The sequence below is a fragment of the Canis lupus genome, chromosome 14, assembly GCF_011100685.1.
Source record: "Canis lupus familiaris isolate Mischka breed German Shepherd chromosome 14, alternate assembly UU_Cfam_GSD_1.0, whole genome shotgun sequence".
NCBI classification, from domain to species: domain Eukaryota; kingdom Metazoa; phylum Chordata; class Mammalia; order Carnivora; family Canidae; genus Canis; species Canis lupus.
The window spans coordinates 55,765,593-55,790,119 of NC_049235.1; the positions used below are offsets into that span (position 1 = coordinate 55,765,593).

The 24,527-nt window shown below is 40.3% G+C and overlaps 1 protein-coding gene across 1 annotated transcript in view; it reads left to right on the plus strand.

Annotated features, from left to right (window-relative positions):
• Nucleotides 1-24,527, plus strand: part of MET (MET proto-oncogene, receptor tyrosine kinase) — an 83,468-nt gene that overhangs the window by 9,823 nt on the left and 49,118 nt on the right. Inside the window, exon 2 of the mRNA NM_001002963.1 lies at nt 16,646-16,837. Within this exon, the coding sequence (NP_001002963.1) occupies nt 16,646-16,837 (192 nt within the window). The remainder of the gene's footprint in view (nt 1-16,645; nt 16,838-24,527) is intronic.

The following is a 24,527-nucleotide window of genomic DNA, read 5'->3' on the forward strand; positions in this document are numbered from 1 at the left end:
AAGTGAATTAAGTTACTTTTCATGAAGTAATTCTTAGTGTGAGGAAGATAATGTGTATAGACTTCTAGAAGCTAAGGGTATAATGTAGGTAGTACTTATTCACTGCCTTTCCTAGCCAGTCACTTCGTTCCTAATTAGCTTTGAAACACTAGAGATTTCTTGTATCTGTCCAAGTTGTTTCTTTCTTTTTTTTTTAAGATTTTATTTATTTATTCATAGAGACATAACTAGAGAGAGAGAGGCAAAGACACAGGCAGAGGGAGAAGCAGGCTCCATGCAAGGAGCCCGACGTGGGACTCGAACCCAGGTCTCCAAGATCACGCCCTGGGCTGCAGGCGGCGCTAAACCGCTGCACCACCGGGGCTGCCCAGTTGTTTCTTTCTTGTCCCCCTCACCTTTCTTCTTTGGCCAACACTTGATCCTATGCATCAGAACCTGTATATTCTGGAGATGGGAGGGATTGTCCTGTTACCAGTAAGTCCAATGACAAAGTGAATGATAATTCCAAGAACACACAAAATAAGCTCCTTTGAAACTATCAAAATTATAAAAATTTATGGAATTCAAGGGAATGTGGTTGCTGAGGTGGGCCCAAATCATATTATCTTTCTGCATCTATCTACCGTCCTCTGCACAGCTGTCTTCATCTTAGACCATTTCCTTCTCATGTGAATCATGTGGCCTAGAGGGCTAAGTAAGAGTCCAGTGCTCCCGGGCTCACGAGGATGTCATGAGTGCCTACTGAAGGTACAGGGGCGTGCCCTCTAATTAGTGCTGCCTTTATGTTGTTCTAAGGCATCCCTAGCTGCAGATATTTTGCCTTTCTCTTTCTTTCATTGTAATCATGTTCATTTATATATAATTAATCATGCAGACATCCAAGTAAATTTAAGGTCTTAGAAGGTAGGCAGTTCATCTGCTTCTTTGTACCTAAGTGTATGCCTTGCAGACCACAGGCAATAGTGTTGATTTTATTTAACCCCCCAAAAATGTGTTTTCCAAAAGAAATCTATGTATTTACACAGTAAATAGAGACCATCTAGACTGCTGCAGTGTTTGAATAAAAGCCCTTGATAAAATCTACAAATGTGTTTTTATGACTGTGTTATAAAAGGCACTGTTTTTGCCATCCCTCCCCCCTCCAAACCATGAAGATTTAAAATGCAAGTGCAAAACATACATGCCTGGAATGGAAAGAAATATTCCACTTTTTTCTTGCTCACTTTGTTCACTTTGTTTGGCCAAGAACTAAGTGGAGTCTACATGGGAAAAGCTGAGGGAATAGGAGGCATTTAATCTTCAGGGCTCGTTCCTGTGCCTGCAAGTCAGAGAGGTCAGTGGCTTGCCCCTTCCTGAAGGCTATAATTACAGCAAAGGACTATTTATTTTCCAGTAAAGTAACCAGAATCTTAAATGTAAGAGATTGTTTATAAGAGTACAGTATGTGTCTGGGGTTGAGGGGGTGGGGAGGTTATGCAAAACCTTGGGAAAGATAATAAGGAGGTGAGATTATTTTTCTTCATATATCCACAATATGAGAAGGTCCAAGACTGTGGAAATATTCTGAAGTGCAGTAATAGAGGCAAATACGAGGTCAAATTAGGTGATCCTGGTACTTAAGGAACTGAATTAAATGATTAAAGAGGAATTTATAATAGAATATATTTGATGATTCATTAATGTAAACTTATTTTCGGCTCCAACATCATGATAAACAAGAACTAGTAAATGTATTAGAGTAATTGAGAAATATTTCTAATTTGAAAATACCAAGTACGTTGGGTATATCTAGAGCTGATACAGAAAAAAAAGGGCAGCTTTCCTTACTCTTAACTAAACACTCTGATTTCTGAAGGGTCATAACAAAGGTATTGATTCCAAGTAGAATTGGGCAGACAAAACACAAGATCAATTCTGTTACTGGCCTAGTATTAAGAATAGCAGTCAAAAAATAAATAAAAGAATAGTAGTCAATATTTGCAAGATGATGAGTAATATGTAAGCAGTAGTTTAACAATATTGTGTGTAATCTATAATTAGCATTTAAAGGTCAGGTTTTTGACATGTAACAAAGAAGACTGAAATATGTGCCTGCTTTAAGATATATATAATATGGTAAATTGTGAGTATGATTATGGTATTTTCTAACTAGATACTTTTTTAGAATCCAAAGCTAAGAAAACATAAGCACTACTTTGAGATTTTTAGGCAAACAATACTTTTTGTGATCCTGGGGTATGTGACATAGTAGCATTATTGAAAATTTGAAGTTCATCATTTATGCCACAAATGTGGCCGCAAATGTGCCACAACTTCACAGAAAATCACAGAAGAATAAACACTAGGACTTTACCACATCTGATAAGAAAGCTCTATTAAAAAAAAAAAACATATTTTTCAGGATCCAGGTTAGTCATGGTGTAAACTATATGAATTGGGTTTCTTATGACCCTTTGATAACAATCCAGTTGAATGCAGATGAACTCATTTAAAAAAAGAGAGATTATGAAATATCTGAAAAGTAAACATCTAAATTTTCATAAGTAAATATTAATTTAGTATTTGTGTGAGCTTTAGATATTAAAGCTTTTCCTACATTCTCTGGGCCCTTGGAACCAGCTGTTATAACTCTCACTGCCTTATTTAATACTCTATATGATGGGGATTCACAGACTGGCTAGAAATAGTCAGATTTTCTATTTTCATTGTAGAAATACAATAAAATCTCTGTTCCAGTGAATGGCTAGACAATTATTTTAATAATGATATTATCATTGCTTCATTTTATCTTTCTGGCTACTAGCAGGGCTTTTATTTTATACTCTGAACTCTGGCTAAATCACAAGTTAAACTGAACTGTTGTTTGTTTAATGCCCTATTTCCTTTTAACCTTATTTTTGTCTATCAACCTCAGCCCAGTTCCCCAGTGGTTCAGGAAACCCTCAACTGGGATTAAGTAATAGTTTACACAACCTCTCTCATTCATTAACCCAAGTTGACATTCTTATTCTGTGTACCAGCCTTATTTAAGATTTTCTAAGCACCTTCTCCAGCTGCTGGTTTGGGTGCAACTAACAACACCTATTTAACCAAGGAATTCAATATTTCCAAAGAATCTTTCAGCCGATTTCAGCCTTCTCCCTTAGTATGATCTAATTTGGCCTGCTTCTTCTACTCCTTTTTCAGAATAAAACCTAGTCTCATTTATAGACAACATGAAGCTTAAAAATCTCTACTTCTCCTCTCCTTCTGCAGATACACCAAGGAGAAACAGAAAATTGTATGTGATCATTCCAGATAGAATTTGTCTTATTAGTAGGTTGAAAATGATGCCCTAAGATAAAAGTAGATCCCCCGGCTCCATCCTCATCCCCATCCAGACTGCAGCAGGAATAAGTAATCTTTCTTGAAAGCAAACCTATTTCTGTTACCGTGTCCCTTAAAATAACTTGAGTGCTCCGCAATGGTTCCAGAGTAAAATCTACGTTCGGTTAGTATGTATTCAAGAAGTTTCCTACTTTGGCCTTTGTTATTTCCTGGTCTTCAAACCCACTAGTGTGCTGGCAGATGTCTACTTCTTAAAAAAAGGGGAATAGGAGCCCCTGATCTGTAGCGCTTGCCGATTTCTGTGGTGTAAACACTGCCACCAAGCCTATTTCAAGCTACCAAGATAGTCCCTGAACAAGAATTAGGAAGAAATAGTCACAATTGGCTCTTAAGCTCATGCAAGATAGCTCAAGCCCCCTACTGCCACCCTACCCTACCTTCAGCCTATCACTCTTTTCTTTTTAACTCCCTTTGCACATTTCATTTATATAATGCAGTGTATTCGACTATGGTCACCATGTCATACATTAGGTCCTCAGACTTTTCTAACTGAGAATTTGTACCCTTTTACCAATGTCTCCCTATTTCTACTGCCCACCCCCGCCCCCCACTGCCCCAGCCCCTGGCAACCAGTTTTCTATTCTCTGTTTCTATGAGCACAACATTTTTTTTAGATCTACATTAAAGTGATAACATGCAGTATTTATCTTTCTCTGTCTTATTTCACTTAACATAATGCCCTTCAGGTTCATTCATATTGTGGCAAATGACAGGATACCTTTTTTTTTTTTTTTTTTAACTCTGAGTAGACCTATACCACATCTCTTTTGCTCCATTCGTCCACCGATAGATATTTAGGTTGTTTCCATGTCTTGGCTATTGTGAAGAGTGCTGCAGTTGACATGGAAGTATAGATATCTCTTATAGATAATGGTTTGTTTCCCCCTTTTCCCCCTTTGGATAAATACCCAGAAGTGGGATTGCTGAATCATAGGGTAATTCTATTTTTTAATTTCTTGAGGAACCTCCATAATGTTTACTGGCTTTATTAGTTTACATTCCCACCAACACTGTGCAAGGATTCCCTTTACACCCTCACCAGCATTTGTTCCCTCTTGTCTTTTTGATAATAGCCATTCTAACAGGTGTGAGGTGGTATCTCATAGTGGTTTTGATCCGCAGTTCCCCAAGGAGTGATGCTAAGCACCTTTTCATGTTCCAGTTGGCTGTTTGTATATTTTCTTTAGAAAAATGTCTAATTTGTTTCTTTGCCCATTTTAAAGTTTTTTCTCTTTCTTTGCTACTACTGATTGTGTGAATTCCTTGTATATTTTGAATATTAAGTGCAATCTGAATCAACCTGTGCATTTATCAGATATGTGTCAACCTATCATTCTTTCAGCTCCCAGAATCCATCAGTATCTCTCACAACCCTGCTTTAACACTCCTTTTGTCAGGTTAACACTTTTTCCCTATTCTTTACAATTCTACTCAGGCGTTTCCTTCCCCAGGAAGCCTTCTCTACCTTTCCCCTAACCCTCCATTCTGGGTAGTTGCCTTTCCCGAGTCCTCCAGTAGCACCCTTTGCTTCTCTCTACCATATCTCTTACCACACTCTGTGGTGGTATGTTCACTGGTTTCCTCATTAGCCCCTTGAAGAGGTGGACTATAACTTTCATCTCCATATCCTTAGTACCTAACGAAGTATCTTGAATAAAATATCTGTTTATCAAGTGAGCACATAGTTATGACAAAGCCTTCTACTTCAAACAATGTAATAAAATGCTGATTAGTAAAAATAATTTTACATAAAACAGTTTTTCATTTTCTCCCCCAAATCTCTAAAAACTATAGAATTGGGGAGTTTCCAAAAGTTAAATTAGCATTGAAGAAATTCTGGAAAATTCCTTACATACACACACACACACACACACACACACACACACACACACACCCTCCATCATCCACTAGGTTGGAATGAAAATGGATAAAAAACAAAGGAGGAAAATGAGAGGAGGAAAAAAAAAATGAAGATAGGTAGGGTGAAGAGACAGGAATTCCAGAGCTTTGACTTAATCCAGATTGAGAAAACATAATTAAAGCAATTAAAGGTGGAAAGGTAGAGTAACTTCTCTGCTCTTTAAAGTTTTCTTGAGCCTTTCAACAGAGCTTTCCCTTTGAGTGGGTGATACTGTCTGTATGAAGAACTTTAGGCAACACTTTCTGGTGGACATTGCCCAAGAGGTGGTCCCAGTAGAGGTGCCCTCTCATGAAGTTTGGCTTTTGGAATCCATAATTTTTTTTCACTACTAACCAGCAGTCTATGACTTCAAGTTGAAAATAATGTGTGGGTTAGGGAAAAGAAGTTAAGAGTGAAGGTCTTTTTAATACCACCCTTTCCATGCCACTGGATTAGACTCCACAATGGCATCACTTCATAGGTCCCAAATACAGTCTCCGTACAGAGCATGAGCTTGGCCTTGATGTAGATGCAGTAAGATTAGAGGGAGTTTGTTAAGGGCCTTGAGGACTTTGGTCAATGAGGAGGGTTGCCCATAGGTTGAGGTTTCTGATACACAGTTCTGGTCAGGAACAAGGGAAGAAGATGAGTCAGGAGCCTCACTGCACAATTGTAAGGTGGAAAGGAGGGATAAGAGGTGATGACAGTCATGGCAGGCTAGGATACAGTCATGGGTTTAAACAATATACTGGAGCACAATTGAAGAACTCTGGTTTCATCCATCTTTCACCTCTCCTGGCTCTCCACTAAGACATTCATCAGCCTGTTTTCTATTGAGCGTGACAGCGTTCGGCACATAAACAGACCATGGCTCTCATACTCTACAGAAAGAACGGCTTCTGTTTTATTGCTTAGTGCAGAGTAACTGGTGTGCTGTCTTTTGAGTAGCTCTTACAATTCAGTGAGTAAGTACATTGAAATTTGTTTTCGATTAACTAAATTGAAAAAAGCAGAAAAATTCTATACACTAAGCATTAAAATTTGCTTCACTTGGAACAACTTTCTTTATGAATCACCCTGTCACTCCTGGCTGTGATTGAAATGAGGTATGACGGCTGCTAAGCCAAACCACACAGACTTGGTCTGTTTCAGATCTGATTCACCTTAGGAAATGATGATAAAGAAGCAAACACTTTAACACTTAGAATTCCAGAACCCCTATCGTAGAATTCTGAGTCTTTTGAATCCCAGAGATACCTTGAGCAGATGGTGGATGTATTTTTATTTCATTTATGTATAAATGCATTTGTATACACGTGTATATAAATCCATAAAATATGTCCTGCTCCAAGTATTTCTGTCTTCCCTCATCCAATTTCTGTCAAGACTTGGGTCAGCTTTGGCCTCTGCCATGAGCCTTCTCCACTATTTAAGCCCACACTGATCTTATCTTTTTTCTAATCTTACAGCATTTACCACCTGTACCAGTGTTTTTGGAATGTACCCATCAGTGATGTTCTTTGGACTTTGCATGGTTAGTTAGCTCTTCTGTATTTCTGCTTCTGGCACTAGATTTATTTTATTTAAACCTAAAACAATTCTATTAGATAGATGTGCATTTTTCCATTTTACAAGTGAAGAAGTGAGGCCTGAAGATCTAAGTATCCTAAATTCACACAGCTGGTAAGGTCAGGGCCACTCCGGAGCCCATGCTCTTCTCTTCTAGGCCGGGATGGTTACCGCCAGATGCAACGAAGAAGGTATTTGGGGAACCTTACACAAAAATGTTATAGGTGTGGACTTGAACAAGGAGATTCTGGAACCAAGGATATTAGATTATAGGAGGCCAAGTATGAGTTTTCCTTTAGGTCAATAGAAACATTTATAAGAATTGACAGGTGGATATAAACAACAAAAGAAAATGAAAAGTCAAAAATGGTTGAGACCAAAGGGGAAGGGTGGCTATTGATGTCATAAAGAAATAGGAAGCTAGAAGAGGGAAAGGAAAGCAGTAAGTTTGAATGGCATCAATGGCACATTCCCACTTGGCCTAAAGGCAGTTGCAGAGACAGGGCTGGTCCTCGGAAGAGAGAATGCCACTGGGGGTGTGGAGTTAGGTCATCCCCACGAGGCAGCATCCATCACCCCGTGAATCACTAGTGCGGAGCCCACAGCCAGCTGGCCAGATGCCTGGTTGTGTTACATTCAGGGTCGTCTGAATTGATCGGGGCCAGAGATGACCCCCTTTCTCCCTTCCTGGAGACAGATGAGCTCTTCCTTAACTGCACCCCTGCTTGAGGTCTCTGATTATAATGAACTCCGTGGCTATTGAAGTCGGGAGGCAGGATTACTCTATCAAGGGGAGCTGGTGGCAGCAGACAGAGTGAGAAAGCATCTTTCTTTTAAACTGTGGCTGACCACAACCTCAGGCAGAGTTGTCTTGGTAGCACAAAACAGCACAGCCACGTTCTTGGCACTCGACCGCACCAACCTGACGGGCTGGCCTTGCATTGAGGACCCCAAAGAGAAGGGCCTGCTCTGGCAGAGAGCTGGCTCGTGTGCATTTTACAGAGAATCCGGCTCCAGCGTTGACACCTTAGACATCTGAGTAGGGACGGATAGAAACGTCTGAAACAAACATAACCAGACCCTGAAGTTCAAAGTTCCTTGCCTCTGCCTGCCGTCAGCTCCACAGCACCTCTCTCCTGGTGCCACTGAATAAACACTAGAGAGCACATGAATGAAACTTAGCAGAGTTACTTATGTGCAGTTCCTGAAATTAAAGCAGTTGAGTTCTGGGCCAGATATATAAAAAGTTCTAGGCAAGGAGGGACGATCTGTTTTGAAATATGTATCCCCCAGGAAACCATTACTGCATCTCAATAGAATAGTAGAAAGGGTGATTATAAATAAAGTTTATATTAAAATGCTTCTGTTAATTTTGTCATAAGCAAGGAGGAAAAAGGGCCAGTATGAGTGAACTGGCAAAGATCTTACAAAATGGTACATTTAAAAAAAAATCTATCTGAAAGACTGATTTAAATTGGGGCACCTGAGTGGCTCAGTCAGGTGGGTGTCTGCCTTCTGCTCAGGTCTTGATCCGGGGTCCTAGGATTGAGCCCCTCATCGGGCTCCCTGCTCAGCAGAGGGCCTGCTTCTCCCTCTCCTTCTATTGCTTCCCCTGCTTGTGCTCTCTCTCTCTCTCTCTTTCTTTCTGTGTCAAGTGAATACATAAAATCTTTAAAAGAAAAAAAAAAAGACTGATTTAAATTATCTATAGGTGAGCTAAATCTGTCCTGTAGATCAATTAAAGGAATCACTATTTTAAATATATCACATCCTTAATTATACTGAATTAAATGCAATTGCATATTCACTGCATGCATCATAATGTTAATTAGGGAAAACAGTTTGAATCAAATACAGCGAGGTATATAGCACCTCAATTTGCCTTTTATAAAAAAAGCATATGTCTGAGTCCGATTAAAAAAAAATCTGGTAAGTACTCATGAGAAGGAAAAGACAGACTAAATTATTGTTTCATGGCTTACAAATTGTAGGGTAATTCCTATTATTTAGCCCTATGACAGTATATAAGCCCTTGAGTTAAGGAAACAAGTTTGTAACAAGTTTTTTAAAAAGCAGAACTGGGGGGGCAGCCCCGGTGGCTCAGCAATTTAGTGCCTACTTCAGCCCAGGGCCTGATCCTGGAGACCCAAGATCGAGTCCCACGTCGGGCTCCCTGCATGGAGCCTGCTTCTCTCTCTGCCTGTGTCTCTGCCTCTCTCTCTCTCATTCTCTCTCTCTCTCTCTCTCTCTCTCTCATAATAAATAAAATCTTAAAAAAAAAAAAGCAGAACTGGGTGTTTACCATTGGTTCTCAGAGTGGGCTTCATAGAAGAACTATCATTATCTTTTTTTTTTTTTTTTGGAGAAAGAGAGAGTGTGTGTGTGCAAGGTTGGCGAGGTGCAGGGGGAGGAGCAGAGAGAGAGAATCTTAAGCAGACTCCCCGCTGAGCACAGAGCTCAAGGCAAGGCTCCATCTCACAATCTTGAGATCACCACCTGAGCAGAAATCAAGAGTCTTGATGCTTAACTGACTGAGCCACCTTGAGGCCCCCATATAATTATTTTGAAAAAGGATAAACCTTGAACAATTAAATGAATTCTAAAACTTCTTAAAGAACAGGCATGTGCATCCAGAATCTGTTTGTGCTTTGGAGTAGCCTGAGGTGACTGGGGGACAGTGACTGTTTACTCTTGACATCTTAAACATCCCGAGCATTCATTTGTTAGAGCAGCGGGCTGATGGAGTTTGCTAATTCCAAGGCCAGGGGAAGCACTGGAGAGCCATTCGCAGCCCAGCAGCACGTAGAACCAAAAGAGAACTTTGAGACCAGTTCACTCAACCGCTTCCTTTACAGTCAAGCCTGGGAGAATGGAGGGGTGGGGGGGTGAAGACCGTGATGCTCTGTGATGACCCAGGTTTAGTCCTTGCCCTGCTGCTGGTCATGTGACCACACAGTGCCTCAGTTTCCTCCCAGAATTCTTATGAGGATTATTCAGTAAATCAATATTTGTAAAGTGCTTAGGACAGTGTCTGACACATTGCAAACACTACACAAATGTTGGCTATATAAGTAAAATAAAACTCAGACCCAGAGAGACCAAATGAATCACCTAAGGTCATGTGACTCATCAAATCCCAGTAGGTAGAGCCAGTCCTGAGCTGTAGGCATGCTCGTTCTTTTCCACTATGTCCTTAGACCATCCCTGGAATGTGGGGTTGTCTCAGAACTATTGTAGGAGCCTATAAGTAAGGAATGTGACGCAGTTAAAGGAACATAGGATTTTAAATCAGCAACTAGGATTCAAGCTCCGTATTTACCGACGACTCTGTGAACTTTAGTTTCTTCATCTGTAGAAATATGATGATTATAGCAAATCCAATTCACAGACTTATTTAAAGGATCAAATGAGGTAATGTGCTTGGAAAACCATAACCCACTATGTGGATAATATTTAACATTATTACTGTGAGCTCCTGTGAGCTGGAAAAAAAAAAAAACAAAAAAAAAACATGAGAATGTTTCAGACCTGCTTAGGATGTCAAGAAATTGAGGTGCAGAAAGTTCTTAACAGGCTCTTTTTACTTTTTCACTTCCCATTTGTTCACTGGTTTCTTTTAAAATTTATTTTTGCTATAATACGTTCATATATACAGAAGAATCACATACTGTGTGTGTGTGTGCGCGCGTGTATGAGAGCAATAAAACAAATGCTGAGTTCTCTACCGTCCGGCTTAAAAAAAATATTACCAAAGCCTTTAAGTCCCCCATCTCCCACCCCAGTCATATCCCTCTCCCTCCCAGAAATAGTGTGTAAACAATGATTGTGAATTGTCTTTTCCTTGCCTTTAGTTGTATTATACATGTGTATATGCCTAAACAATATATTGTATTGAGCGATTTTTTTTCCTATTTTTTTCCCTCCTGACTCCAATATCGCAAGCTAGATGGTATCTCTCTGTACCCTTCTACTGTCCACCTCATTCTTTGCCACTATCTCCCCTCTCCCAACTCAATAAAACATATTACTTCTGTCCTTCAACAGACCTTATAAGGAGAGACTTTAGAAAAGATCCAGGCTTCAGATTTACATGACCAAGGGGTGGGTGTCACTAAGCAGGAGCTGGGGCATCAGCTGCCAAAGCAAATGCAAGGATCCAAGAATGGGAAGGGTCTCCTGTCAGCATTGCCACTCGTGATTCATTTGGTGTCCTGGATGGTCACTTGACCTTTCATCTTAATAGAAAAAAGACTTAAAAACAAATTGAGGTAGGTTTGGGTGTCATATTAAGGAATTTGGACTTTTCCTACAGGCCTTTGGGAAGCAACTAAAGGTTTTGAGAAGGGAGTGACAACTCATAACTGCTTCAAGGCAGATGCCATGGGAGACAGGTGGGCCAGTGAGGTAACACCTAGCCTGGGGCAGGGGTGCAGGTATGTATGGCTGGAGGACTGTAGCCAGATTTCAGAGGAACTGAGTAACTAGTTGGATATGGGAAATGCTCAAGAGAGAAGAGCTGGTGATGGCCGACATTTTAGAATTACCTGGATAGAAACATGGTAATGTTCGTAAACCAAAATCCGCAACAGAGAGGAAGATTTAAGAGCCGAGCTGATTAGAACAGGCCAGAATGCTAGTGGTCCTCTTTCTGTTGTTTTCCAGAAAACAGTGATTAAGTCCAGCCTTTCTCTCAGAAAAGCAACCAGGGGTGGGTGAGTCTATGCGTCCTACTTTGAAGGGCTGTGGGTTTTTTACATGCTAATTGATAACTTTTGTTGACTAATTCCAACTCCCTGAGAGTTACAATTTCCCTGACTTTGAATTTCTCATGCTTAAAATGAGGGGCTGGGGTAAGATGGTCTCTGAGGCCCTTTCCATTATTGTAATTGTGCAATTCTTGGAACTTTGCCCAGAATAGTAAACAGTAGCAGAAGAAATTCATGAGCTTTGAGAATCAGATAGAACCGAATTCTAATGACTGCTGCAGTTCTGATGCCAGTTCCAGTGTGAATCAGCCGCAGTGGCTGCACCCTTGGCTGCTCGGAGTCTCCTCCTCCCGAAAACTGAAAACCTTACAGGGCTGTGAGTCTGCTCGCACGTGACAAGGCCCAACTCGGTGCCTGGCACGGTGTAGGTGCAGGGTGAAGATTGATTTCCTCCCTCCCTTCTTCCTTCTTCCTCACTTTGTTCCCGAAAAGAAGGTGTTAGTCTGACTCACCAGCTAATGCTTGCTGGGGTGAAGCTTTCTTTGCAAACTCCTCCTTGGTGCCCCCAAAGCAGCTATATTACCAGGAAACTGCCTTCCGCCAGCTATGCTCAGTTTACCCCAAAGCACAAGCCCTTCTGGGTCCGAGGGAAGCACGAATGGCCAGGACACCCCTGGCAGCAGGTCTGTGGTGGTGGTTCCATCTGGACCCAGTCCCACTCCAAATGCCGCACCCAGGAACTGTGTGTCAGGTGGTGAGGAACCACCCATCTTCCCTGCACAAGTGAGCAGCAAGCACGTTTGCTCATTATCTTTAAGGGAAGTAGTGAATCAGACTGAGATTTAGTCATGTTTACACCGTGCTTTACCCTTGCAGTGCCAACAGCTTCGACCGAGGCTCCCTGATGGTTAAAATTCCACTACTGAAGCTCAGAGACCACTTGGGACTCTAGCTAGTGCCTGCCACCCTGACCCCAGTCACTGAGTTTATCAAGATTCTCAGCAGGAAGAGACAAGAAGTAGTCCCCTCTCCTGCACTGAATAGTGGAATATTCCTTTCTCCTCGAAACTGTGGCCCTCACCCTTCTCCTGCAGGTCTCAGCTATGGAGAAAACGAAAAAGGAAAAGGTTGGGATCCCCTGGCTTTGAAAATTTGAATGCCACTTGGACCTGACATGTTTGTTTTTTAGCTCAAAATCGCACAATTTTTCAAGATCGAGGAGTTCTGTAGGTCCTATTCCAGCATTGTGCGATGATTTTATACTTAGGAATTTGTTTTGGGGAGAAATAGAGACATAATCCAATCAATCCTTGAGGAGGTACCATTTAGAGACCCTACTACTTCCTAAAAGAGAAGAAAGTATAAATATGCATGAATACGGGGTGCTTGGGTGGCTCAGCGGTTTAGCACCCCCTTCAGCGCAGAGTGTGATCCTGGAGACCCTGGATGGAGTCCCACGTCTGGCTCTCTGCAGGGAGCCTGCTTCTCCCTCTGCCTGTGTCTCTGCCTCTCTGTGTGTCATGAATAAATAAATAAAATCTTTAAAAAATATATGCATGAAAATACATAAATATTGATTGAGCCGGTGCAGAGTTCTACATTGCTGCCTTACATGTGAAGACACACACCGGCTGAAGTTGGGTTGTGTTACTTTCTCTCCATTTGAAACAGATGGAGGAGTTCTTGTAGGTTCGCAGGCACTGGAAGATCCATCTCACCTCCAATCTCTTGCTGGCCCGGTTCAGCCAAGCAGACAAGGAAGCAAGCTGGGTAGGCAGATGGGCTTACCTCGGGGTACCTTACAGATGTAGTAGTCTTAAGGAAGCTGTTATTAAATGCCTACTGTGTGCTAAGCAAAATACAGCACAGGATGAAAAAAAGATGAACGAGAGAGACCATTTCTGGCCTCTTGTGGCTGCTTCTAGTTAACAATCTGTGACTCTATCCCACATGCAGCAAATTTTTTCGATGTTCCAGTGAATCCATTTTACTTCTGCAAGGTCACATTTTGGGCTTTAAGTTCCCAAGGTGCCATCTAGACATAGAAAAAAAGTAAAATAAGCAAGAAAAAGGAACAAAATGACAGTGCTGACCCTGAAGAGCGATCAGCTCTGAAATGGAATCCTTGAGATGGTCTTTGGTTTAAAGCTGGTCTTTGCCTCTTGAAGCAGCTTCCTGTGGCTGTCTCTGCAAAATGGATGATTGATCACCGATGGAAACTTAATTACCAATTAATTGGTTACTATTGAATTGCCGGTACCTTTCAGTTATCTGCTACTCCTCAGAGCAATCCATAGCACTTCTGTGAAGAAAAGCTTCTAATTAAATAGTGCAATAGCACTCATTAATATATCAAAATAAATGTCTAGAACCAGAACATTTCATTAATTACAAGAGTCAGTAGGTTTAGCATCTCTGAAACTGTTTGTTAATCTATTGCCACTTATAATGAAGAAATAAATATTTGTTGCTATAATAAAAGACCATTGTAGATTATTTTTTAACGATAAGAGTCGCAGATGAACTCTGTATTCCATGTGACAGAATTTTGACATTAAGGAGAAAGGCTGTTTTACATAAGGACAACTAAATTTTTTTTTTTGACAACTAAATTTTTTATTTCACTTTGTTCTTCGACACTAAATCCGTCCTAAATACACTATGGCAGCTTTCTGATTATTATAAATACAATAGGATGATAATAGAGAATTCCTAACCTTCAAATTATTTTCCTTAGCTTGAAACTACATACAAAACTATGTAAAAATAAACTGTTTCTCTTCCAAGTTGAAGATAGTTCCTTGTTATATCCTCCCGCCTCCTGTTATCTGCCCCAAATTTACCAATTTCCAGATGTCTTATAAGTACAGTCAGGAGCCAGACGCTCTATTATTTGTTTCTTATAAACTCGTAACTATATCAACTCCAGGAGAAAAAAAAAAAGCTTAGTAATATTAGTTTATATTTTCACAGTCATCTCCCATCTACCCATAACTGATTCACTTACTCGTTCATTCACTCAATTAATATTTATTAAAGATCTATGTGCGATATTTCACCTACTGTGTGATGTTTCACCCTGCAGTAAACAAGCAGGGTCTCTGGTGGCAAGAATCAATCATGTAATCCACAAGCAAATAGTAGTTGCAGCTCTCAGGGTTATGACACAGGTAAAATGTATTATGCAGCAATAATAGAAGCACTTGACCTAGATGTTAAGGTCAGACTAGGCCTCCTAAGGAAACGATGACACCCTAAGATCTGAAGGAGACATAGCAGTCAATAAGGTGAATGAAGGTGGAGGGATCACTCCAGGAACAGCATGTGCAAAGGCCCTATAATGGGAGGACACGTGGCATATTTGGAGAACTGAAAGAAGCCGCTCACTGGAGCACAGAGCATAAAGGGGGGCACAGTGAGGACGAATTTGCAAAGTTCAGGAGGATCCAGATGATGCAAGCTCCCCAGGCCAAGTTAAAAATTTTTGTCTTTCATCCTGAGAGCCATAGGAAAACATCGCATGTCGTAAACACAGTGACATGATGAGATTTTTGTTTTAGGAAAAAAGAAAATCCGGCTGCACTGTAGAGAACGAATGAGATCAAATGTGGCAGATCTAATTTGGAAGCCAGTGTAGTAGTTCAGGAATGAGAAGAGGTGGCTTGGATGGGGGTCAGAATGTGGAGATGAGAGAACTGGGTGGGTCCCGGAGATGTTTAGGAAGTACAAATGATAGAAATTAGTGATGGTCTGTGCATGGAGAGGAATCAAGGATGGCACCTAGATCGATGGCTTGGGCTTCCAGAGGAATGGTAGAGCCACTCACTGCATCGTCCGCTCAGGCAGGAGGGAAGGCCGTGGCTTCTACTTTGGTCCCGTCGAACCTGAGGTCTTGGAGACGTCGGGTGGGGATTGCACAGTCACCTCGGAGGAGAGGGGAGGGGTTGGTACCAACGTATGTGTCCCCTAAATGGCAGCAGACCCCACAGGAAAGGCAGCTTGTCTGGGGGAGCGTGAAGAGGGCGGAGAGGAGCCGCCCTGGGATGGAGCCCTGAGAAGCCCCGACACCCGTGGCCAGGCGTGGGTGGTCCCACACAAGGGCTAAAGGTGGCAATTTGAGAAGTGGAAGGAAAACCAGGACACGGAGGTGTCAAGGTGGAGGGAGGGCCCACAGTGCTTAACTGACATAGATTACTGAACAATATTTTTAAAACTCTGAAGCTGAACCTAAAGGAGAAATACCTGATTGAGTGGTAATCAATCAGGTATTTTTTGTAAATTGGTACCTGCGGCATTTGATGCACAGCTTTGACAGTCTTTTTTGAGCCTTTCCCCTTAATGGTGACAAATACTGGGGTGGTATTCTTCTTAGGCACTGGGTTCTATGGTAGGAGAGATCTCTAAATTAGCCCATTTAGCCTTGACCACAGCTCTGCAAGGTAGGCACGTTGCTATACTCTCTCTACTTTACTTGTGAAACGGATAACCTAAATTTTACCAACACACAGAGGTTATAGGGACTATGTAAGGTAAATACCCGCGAGAGACTGGGCTCTGACGCAGGAACCTGAGTGGGGTGCGTGCCGTGCTGCCCACCTGTGGCTTGTCTCTCAGCCACCACCCCCTACTGCCTCACTGCCCGCAAATGCACAAGGGAGCACATTGTAAAATATAACGTATTACGCGTGACCCTAACACTTACTATTCCAGTTGACATCCATCTTTCTGGACTTGACTGCTGGAAGCATTACCTTTCTGCCCAGGGCTGAGACATGTATGGTTTTGTTTCTCTTTTACTAGCACCACCGAGTCCCACTGCTATGTATGCACCCATCCAACCCCAGGGCGTGCTGCGATAGCGAGGCCTACTGCAGCTAAAAATCTAGACACACGAGTAGCACCTCTCGGTCCTGAAGCCTTGTGGGTCCCTAGAGAAATTTCTGCCTGTCTGGGGCTCCTAGTTTATTTGCATGGTTGTCCTTGCCATTTTCCTCTGAGCTCTGAAAAGACACACTGAAAAGTTTCTTAGCGAGCTTGCTCGCATCTGGACTCACATGAATTCTGTGACCATATTTTATTCCAGACACTTTTGAGAAATTCATCGGGCTGTGAAGCGCGCAATGATGAATATCGAACGGAGTTCACTACAGCTTTGCAGCGCGTTGACTTATTCATGGGCCAGTTCAACCAAGTCCTCTTAACGTCTATATCCACCTTCATCAAAGGAGACCTCACCATTGCTAATCTTGGGACGTCCGAGGGTCGCTTCATGCAGGTAAATGCTTTCTATGAGTGGCTGTGTCTATGTCACCTGGTGGCATGCAGTTAGTCTGTTTTTGCCTCGACAGTAAGGTATTTGCAAATATTGTAAAGTGAGAATCGCAGCAAAAAAGACCCAGACTGGAAAGCAAAACAATGAAGCCCAGGCCACTCATTAATGAAGGGCATGGCTGATTTTTGTTAAGTTCTTGAAGCTTTCGGTTTCAATGTGGTTGCTTTAATTTCCTTGCCCAGAATGGTTTGGGATTTTGTTTGTTGTTGTTGTTGTTGTTTTTTCCATTCATGATTTCTATCACATGATTGGAATAAAATGAAACAATTAAAGCACTTCCAGGCGATGTTTTCCTATTTCAAGGGAAGCTTCGGATGAAAGGAGAGCTATTGTGTGAACCGTGTGTCTCCATGAGAAGAAACATTCACATCATTGAGAAGTATTGGCAGGAGTTAGGAAAGGACGTTATCATCAAGATCCCATTGTAACTCCAGCTCTCCTGATTCTGCAAAAATGGGGTCAGACACAAAGAAGTCCAAATACTGGATGGAGGAGGGGGGGATATCTAGATTTTATTAAGAAATGCTTTTAATGGATAGCAACATATTTGCATACAATAAAAATTCACATTTCAGACTTGCAGTTAGCGTGTTTCCTAGATACAAGAATCACAGCACTTTGCAGAAATTAAAATGCTCTTATGTTGAATCTGTTTGATTGCTTTTGGGTAGTGCTTTCAACGCGAGGTCATCGTTAGGTTCTTGATTAATGCACAATGACCGTGGCATCTACAGAAATGTTGACTTTCTACAAATACTAGAAATTTCTCCTAAAGAGAGATGTTTATTTCATAATTGTCTGATCTAATTAATATCCCAGTCAGCCAATGGCCCCTAGTAAACCAATTGAGGACAATGATGTTTTCCTATGACTTGCCCTTTTGTACATCCTCTATCTATATTCTTTTATAAGATATGATTTTTAAAATTACCACTGTCTTTATAGTAGTATGGATATTGGTCATCGCTGTATTTTTTTTATTTTTTTATTTTTTTCATCGCTGTATTTTAAATCATGTTCTCCTTGTACTAGCTGGGCATGGTGAAATTTTTTCAAAGTCATAAAACAGGTAAATAAAACCTTCCTAGCTCAAAACTAATCACATAGATCCTTCTATATAAATGTTCCCACATTTGGACTCCCCTCCTCCCATTGCTTCAAATTACTGTACTTTCCCCTCCTCCCCCCTCTCTCCCAGCCCAGTGTTCTTATTTACCCACCTCAAACCATTCAGTTCTGTCTTAACTTCTTAAAATCTGAAGACTGGATGCCCAGTCCCCTCCTACATACACTTGCACTCTAAAGTATTTGAAATATGGCCGTATCTATTATCCTTGTAAAATATGTGGTGGTGTTTTAAATGTGTTTTTAATTAACATTGATATTATTCTATAGAATTCCAAAAAATCTGAACGAGCATGAGAGAATCTGGCATCTGTTGAGTTCCTAATGCGTTCACCATGTTGACTTTTTATCTTTATTTTTGCTTTTCTTTTTTTCTAGATTGTTTATTACCTCATCCGTCCAGTTTCATATTAATAAGCTTTCTATAGTCACTTTAGGTCTTACTTTTTTTTTTTTTGTTACATCAAAAGGTTCCTGGCCAATTTCCAGATTCTAAAGTTGTAATAAAATCCCATTTTTAGATAGATTGCTCCGCTAGCTGAGTAAATTCTGCTCTGTGACAGAACCAACCACCTAAGTGGCATGTCATGCATCAGTCTCGTCATAACAGAAATGCTGTGACGAGTACTTTATTCTTGTCTCCCAGAATTTTCATAAAAAAGCTGTTTTATGCCCATTATGTGTGTGTCCAAAACATTAAAGATGAAAATAAGTAAGTAGATATTTATTTTATGCAAAGTTCTGATATCACTGATTTTTATTTAACCACTTGGTTTCTAATTCATCAGATAAATATTGGGAACTTACTAACTTTGCTCTACTAGGCAAGTAAGTAAAGCAAAGGAAGCAGTGACACAAAACCTGTCTTTAAGGCACTAAAATTTTAGTATGGGCGATAAAAAACATGTACCTGATATCAAGGCTGCAGAAGACAAAAGACACATAAAGGGCTATTGAGACCCACATAGGATCCATTTCTCTGACATTTGTCCAAGAGAATTCCATTCCCTTAAATTTTATGTAAATAAACCCAAAGCCCTTAAAGGCTCAAAAAATCAACATCCCTGAAATCCAGTTTGTTTACAGCAAATAATGTTGGGGGAGGAGTCAGTCAGGCGTGCAGCAGAGACCTCGGGACCTTGTAGCTTCAGTTGGCTGAGCCGTACTCCCAAGCTCTACAAATGTTTTGATGCATTAAAGTGCTAAATCTGTGGCCAGACCTAAGTTCCTACAACTCATGTTTTAAGAATACTGTGAAGTTTCTGTTATAAAATAGAATGGACATAATTTTTTTCCAAAGACAGCTGCCATACATGAAAAGGAACAGAAAAATGGTTTTTACTTCCTTCCTACCCTGAAGCCTAAAGTCAAAGTTGCTTTGCAAATGTTTTCTCTCAAGAGTTTGCAGCTGTTTCTGCCTTTCCTATTGTGCTTCTGTTCAGCTCTGGCTGGGAATACAAGCTTCAGCCCCAGCTGTCGGGTGTAAAGTGAATCAGGTATTTCACAGTGGTTATTTGGTTAGAAAGAATTATATTGTTTAGCTAACAATATTATATGTATGGCCGAGAAGACATGTTTGACATGTTTCTAACATTTAAACATGTGTAACTTATCTCATACAGGTGCAAGTCTGTCTGAATAGACTGATGTGTACATGTATTAGAGTCTATCTGTAGCACCGACTCAACGAAGATACAGATTTCAAAACCAGTTTTTATTTGTCTGATCACCCTCTTGGGATGCTTTGAAGTAAAAGAATACGATAAGTCCTATTCAGGGTAGTGTAAGGAAACAGTGAGAACAAGGCTTTTTATAAATCTTCAAGGGGGAGGGGATGTTGAAAAGAACAAGGCCCAGGAACATTAGTGCAGCGTGCCGGGCTACGTGGGAGAGGGAAGACGGTTACTCATGAAGATCACAGGACTAATCACAGGGATTGCCCACGTCTCCCCTTCTGAGCTCCTCGTCTAATCAACTTGCAAAAAGAATGCTTGCTTAATATAAGTTTTTTTTATTATTTTTTTTACAGCTCTCTTATAAAGCCTTTAATCTCTAGATGCGAGGTTTTGCTATTAAAATATTTGTGCATGTCTGTCGGGCCAGGGAGAGTGAGTGTGTCGGGTGGGTTGGGGGTGGGGACTTGTTTCAGGTTCAGCTCCACAAACATTCGTTGGGCAGCTATGTTGTCTGCATACAGTGGCCACTGCCTGGGCGCTGTCACAGCTGTCACTTGGTTCTTTGGCATCATCCTTGCTCTTCTCTCATCCCCCTTTCCCATCTTCCTATTTCCTTGGTGCTGTAACCACTCATCACCCCTGTTCTCTTGTGCCTCTTAACTGGACTAGTTGGATCATAAGCAAGAAAGTCAAAGACCTAGGAATCACCCAAAAAGACATCCTTTGCTTGTGATCATTACTTATGACCATTACTTAAAGGATTAGGTTAGTAATCAGTGAACCTAAGGATAATTACTCAGTCCCAGTAAGAGGAATCAATTCATCTATTGACCTCCTGTCTTCAAATTCTTTCAGTTCCTGTGCCACCATCATGGTATGTCAGTGCTTTGTGTTGGAAGCCTGTGGCATACATTACCTTTGGGATTACTGCTCTTTTAGAGAATGTAGACACAGATCATCAATTCATCAATGCTGTGAGCATCCGGCAGAGACCCAGGCAAATGAAGCTTGAACTTAAACAACATTTCTCTTTAGGGATTGCTAATTTACTGGTGTCTTTTATGAAATGCTCAGATAAAAATACCATCTGCCTTTCCTTTTTTTTTTTTTTTTTTTTGGTTTTTAAATATACATCCTTGATTTAGTTGCATCCCTAAAGAATGGTGGATTTGGTATATTTCTTTAGAAGAAAATCTGGAGCACCTGGGTGGCTCAGTTGGTTAAGCATCAGATTCTTGATTTGGGTTCAGGTCTTGATCTCAGGGTCTTGTAACAGAGCCCCATGTTAGGGTCTGTGCTCAGTGGGGAGTCTGCTTGAGATTCTTTCCCTCTCCCTCTGCCCTTTCTCCTGCTCATGCACATGCATGCACTCTCATGCTCTCGCTCTCTAAAATAAATAAATCTTTTTTAAAAAAATGTTTAAATAGAAGAAAATATATTCATGAATTCTGAGATTTCTTTTGTTTGAAAAAGAGACCATTATAAATAATAATTTCAGAGTGCTGTCTATAAGTAAAAATCAACCCCAGTGCATGTCTCTTAAAATGAATTCATGCATGCTTTTGAAATACAAATATCGTGGGATCCCTGGGTGGCTCAGCGGTTTGGCGCCTGCCTTTGGCCCAGGGCGTGATCCTGGCGTCCTGGAGTTCTGCATCGGGCTCCCTGCATGGAGCCTGCTTCTCCCTCCTCCTGTGTCTCTGCCTCTCTCTCTTTCTCTCTCTCTCTGTATGTCTATCATAAATAAATAAATAAATAAATAAATAAATAAATAAATAAATAAATAAATCTTTTTAAAAAATGAAATACATATATCTTATATACTCTTATATACATAGAAAATGGAAACATAAATATTTGAAATCATGGGAAAATGCTAAGCTTCTTCTGTTTTGGTTTTTGGTAATAGAGAATAACTGGGATTTCTTGTTTGGGTCCTTTTTTAACCATTAGAGAAACATTTTAACACATGAAGTATATTATCAATAGGGTTGTTTTTTTTTTTAACTCTTCTCACTTCTAAAATTCAAAAACAGACATAGTCTGTATAAATTGGCAGATCCTACAGATACTGTATTTGAAGTATTGATTTGAAAGTATTGATTATTTAAAATTTTAAAAAATTTTACTAGTTTATTTGGGTTTTAGATGTTTGCTTTTTTTTTTTTTTTTTTTTTTTACAAAGGTCTCGATCTGGTTTTGACACATTTCAACTCACAATCATTTCTAAAAGTCAAAACACACACACACACATCAGTATTGCAACATTTTTAGTATATGTGCTGCTAAAGCAAGAACAGTATTGCAGCAGTAAGAAAATTGTTTTGCTTTTTGTGTATACCTGGCCTTTGTAGTATCAAGTTGGTATAGAAGCACTCATGCCCATTTACCAAAAAGAACAAAGGATAAAACAAGAAAAGCTACATTTAATTCAACTTTTGCCACCTGGTACTTTGTCTTACCACTTTCCTTTTTTGAGCTGTCAATACCAATCAGCAATTTGTATCTCTTCTCATGTTTTTTTGTTTTTTCATTTCAGAAAACTAGATCTTTACTTGCTTGAAATAAATAGCTCCATTCTTCATATCTGATTTCTTCCTACACAAACACCAATTTCTCTCACATACTGAGGAAGACAGTAAACCTAAAGCAGGTGTCTGAACCAGTTCAGGCTACTATAACAAATTCCTATAGACTTAAACAGCAGACATTTATTTCTCACATAGGTCAGGAGGCTAGGAAGTTCAAGATCAACATACCAGCGATCTGGTTTCTGGTGAGAACTTGATTCCCGATTCATAGATGGCTATTCTTGCTGTGTCCTCACATTGTGGGAAGAGGGAAAGAGAGTTCTCTAGGATCCCTTTTATAAGGGCACTAATTTCATTCCTGAGGACTCTACCCTTATGACCCAATTGCCTCCCAAAGGCCTTACCTTCTAAAACCATCACGTTAGGGGTTAAGATTTCAACATAAGAATTTTAGGGGGACACAAACATTCAGTCTATTATAGTAGGCAAGAAAGCAAGAGGCAGTAGAAGCAATATCTTGAAAATGCAGATCGAACTTGCAGGTTATGTAAATATCTGAAACATTTAAAAACCTATTCCTTCATCAAGCCTCAAGTGAGCTTCTTATTTCAGTCTATTCATATATTTAGGCAATCGATATGCCTTTACGACCTAGTATGTGCCCCATACCCTGTTTGGGGACAAGGAAAGCAGACCCACTTTCTGATCCATAAGGTCCTGGGACCCTGAGATCATGACCCAAGCCGAAGGCTTAAATGACAGCCACCCAGGCGCCCCTGTCCTTTATATATTAGAAAATGTATCACACAAAATTACTTTGTTCAGGTTTATGGATTTTGGAGCCTAGCCACAAAGGTTTTATTTTATTTGTACATATATTTCTTTCTCGTGTCCTCTCCCAGATAATTTGAGATCATAGCCACAACAATCAAGTGCATTTGGATTCCTCCCTACTCCCTCAAACCCAATATATCAGTCTTGTATTTTTAGGAGCATTAAAGATAAAGTTTTTTTGGATTTTTTTTTTTTGAGACCTAAACATTAAAGATTAGTTGTCAACACAGTCGAAGATAATTGCCACTCTTCTATTTCATACTAATTATCCTAAGATTGCCAAGTGATTTATCATAAAAATTAAATTTAAGTGCTAGATTCAGTTCTGTCCTTAGAAATATCTCCATGACAACCAAAAACTACGTCTGATTTCTTAAAAACATTCCTACAGGGGTATTTTGAGGGTTAAAGTGATTACTCCATTATTTGGAATTCTAGCAATAAGATAAAGTAAGGGATTAATGATAGAAAAGCACTCTTGGCATTTTATAGCAGTAGGTATCCTGCAGAGAACGGGCTAATGATCAACAAAAAGGTATTTGCGGCCTCTCCTTAAAACTCCAGGTATCTCACTTTTCCCTGTCTTCTCTGGTTCATCCCATTTTCTCCAGAAAGCCACACTCATCCTAGCTCATGATCAAAAGTAGAACTCGCTGGCTCTACCGGTAACATTTCCTCTGTGCCACCAAAAACTATTTAGATGTGGAGTCTTTCTCCTTAGGCACACCTATCTTGTGCAGCCAAGATTACTGAAACAAGGAGTATTTGGCAAGGCAAATATATTGTGAAATTTGTTTTAATGCTTTGACTCATGAGTGGCTCTTGAGAGCTCAGAGTTGAAGCTTTTTATTAGTATTTACTCTGGTGCTCCAAGAGTATAGCAGTTGAGTGTTTAAGAAGAGGTCAAGCAAATCGGATTCTGGCATTAGATAAAGCTCCTTGGAAACCTGACTCTTGTACTTTCTAGCTAAAATTCTCTGTTGTATTTTCTTTATGGCAAATAATAGTATCTACCTTGTAGGATTTTTTGTAAGTAAACAAAATATTCACTTAAAGCTCTCAGCACATTGACTGGCTCAGTCTCATATACATATGGTGCTCTCCAGACAAAAAGTCTGGACGGGGAATAAATCAATCGACCCAAGTTCCAGAGATGCGAATAGCTTCTTTATGAAAAGAGAGACAAAGGTTAATCCTTTCTGGGGAATGAACATTTGAATGAGCTTCAGATATTTGATAAAGTCAAAGATGATGACCTAGTAATTAGGAAGGGATTGCTTGTTTTAAATATGAGATGATATTAAGGAAAGCAAAAAGGATAAAAAGGGGTGCTAAGAGTTGATTGTTATGTAGCAGTTCTGAATAGAACGGAAGATACAAAAGGGAGGCAAAATGCAAATATTCGTAGGAAGGTTCAAAGGGATGAATAATCGTCAGTGAGGTGGAAAGCCTAGAATGAGGCAGAGA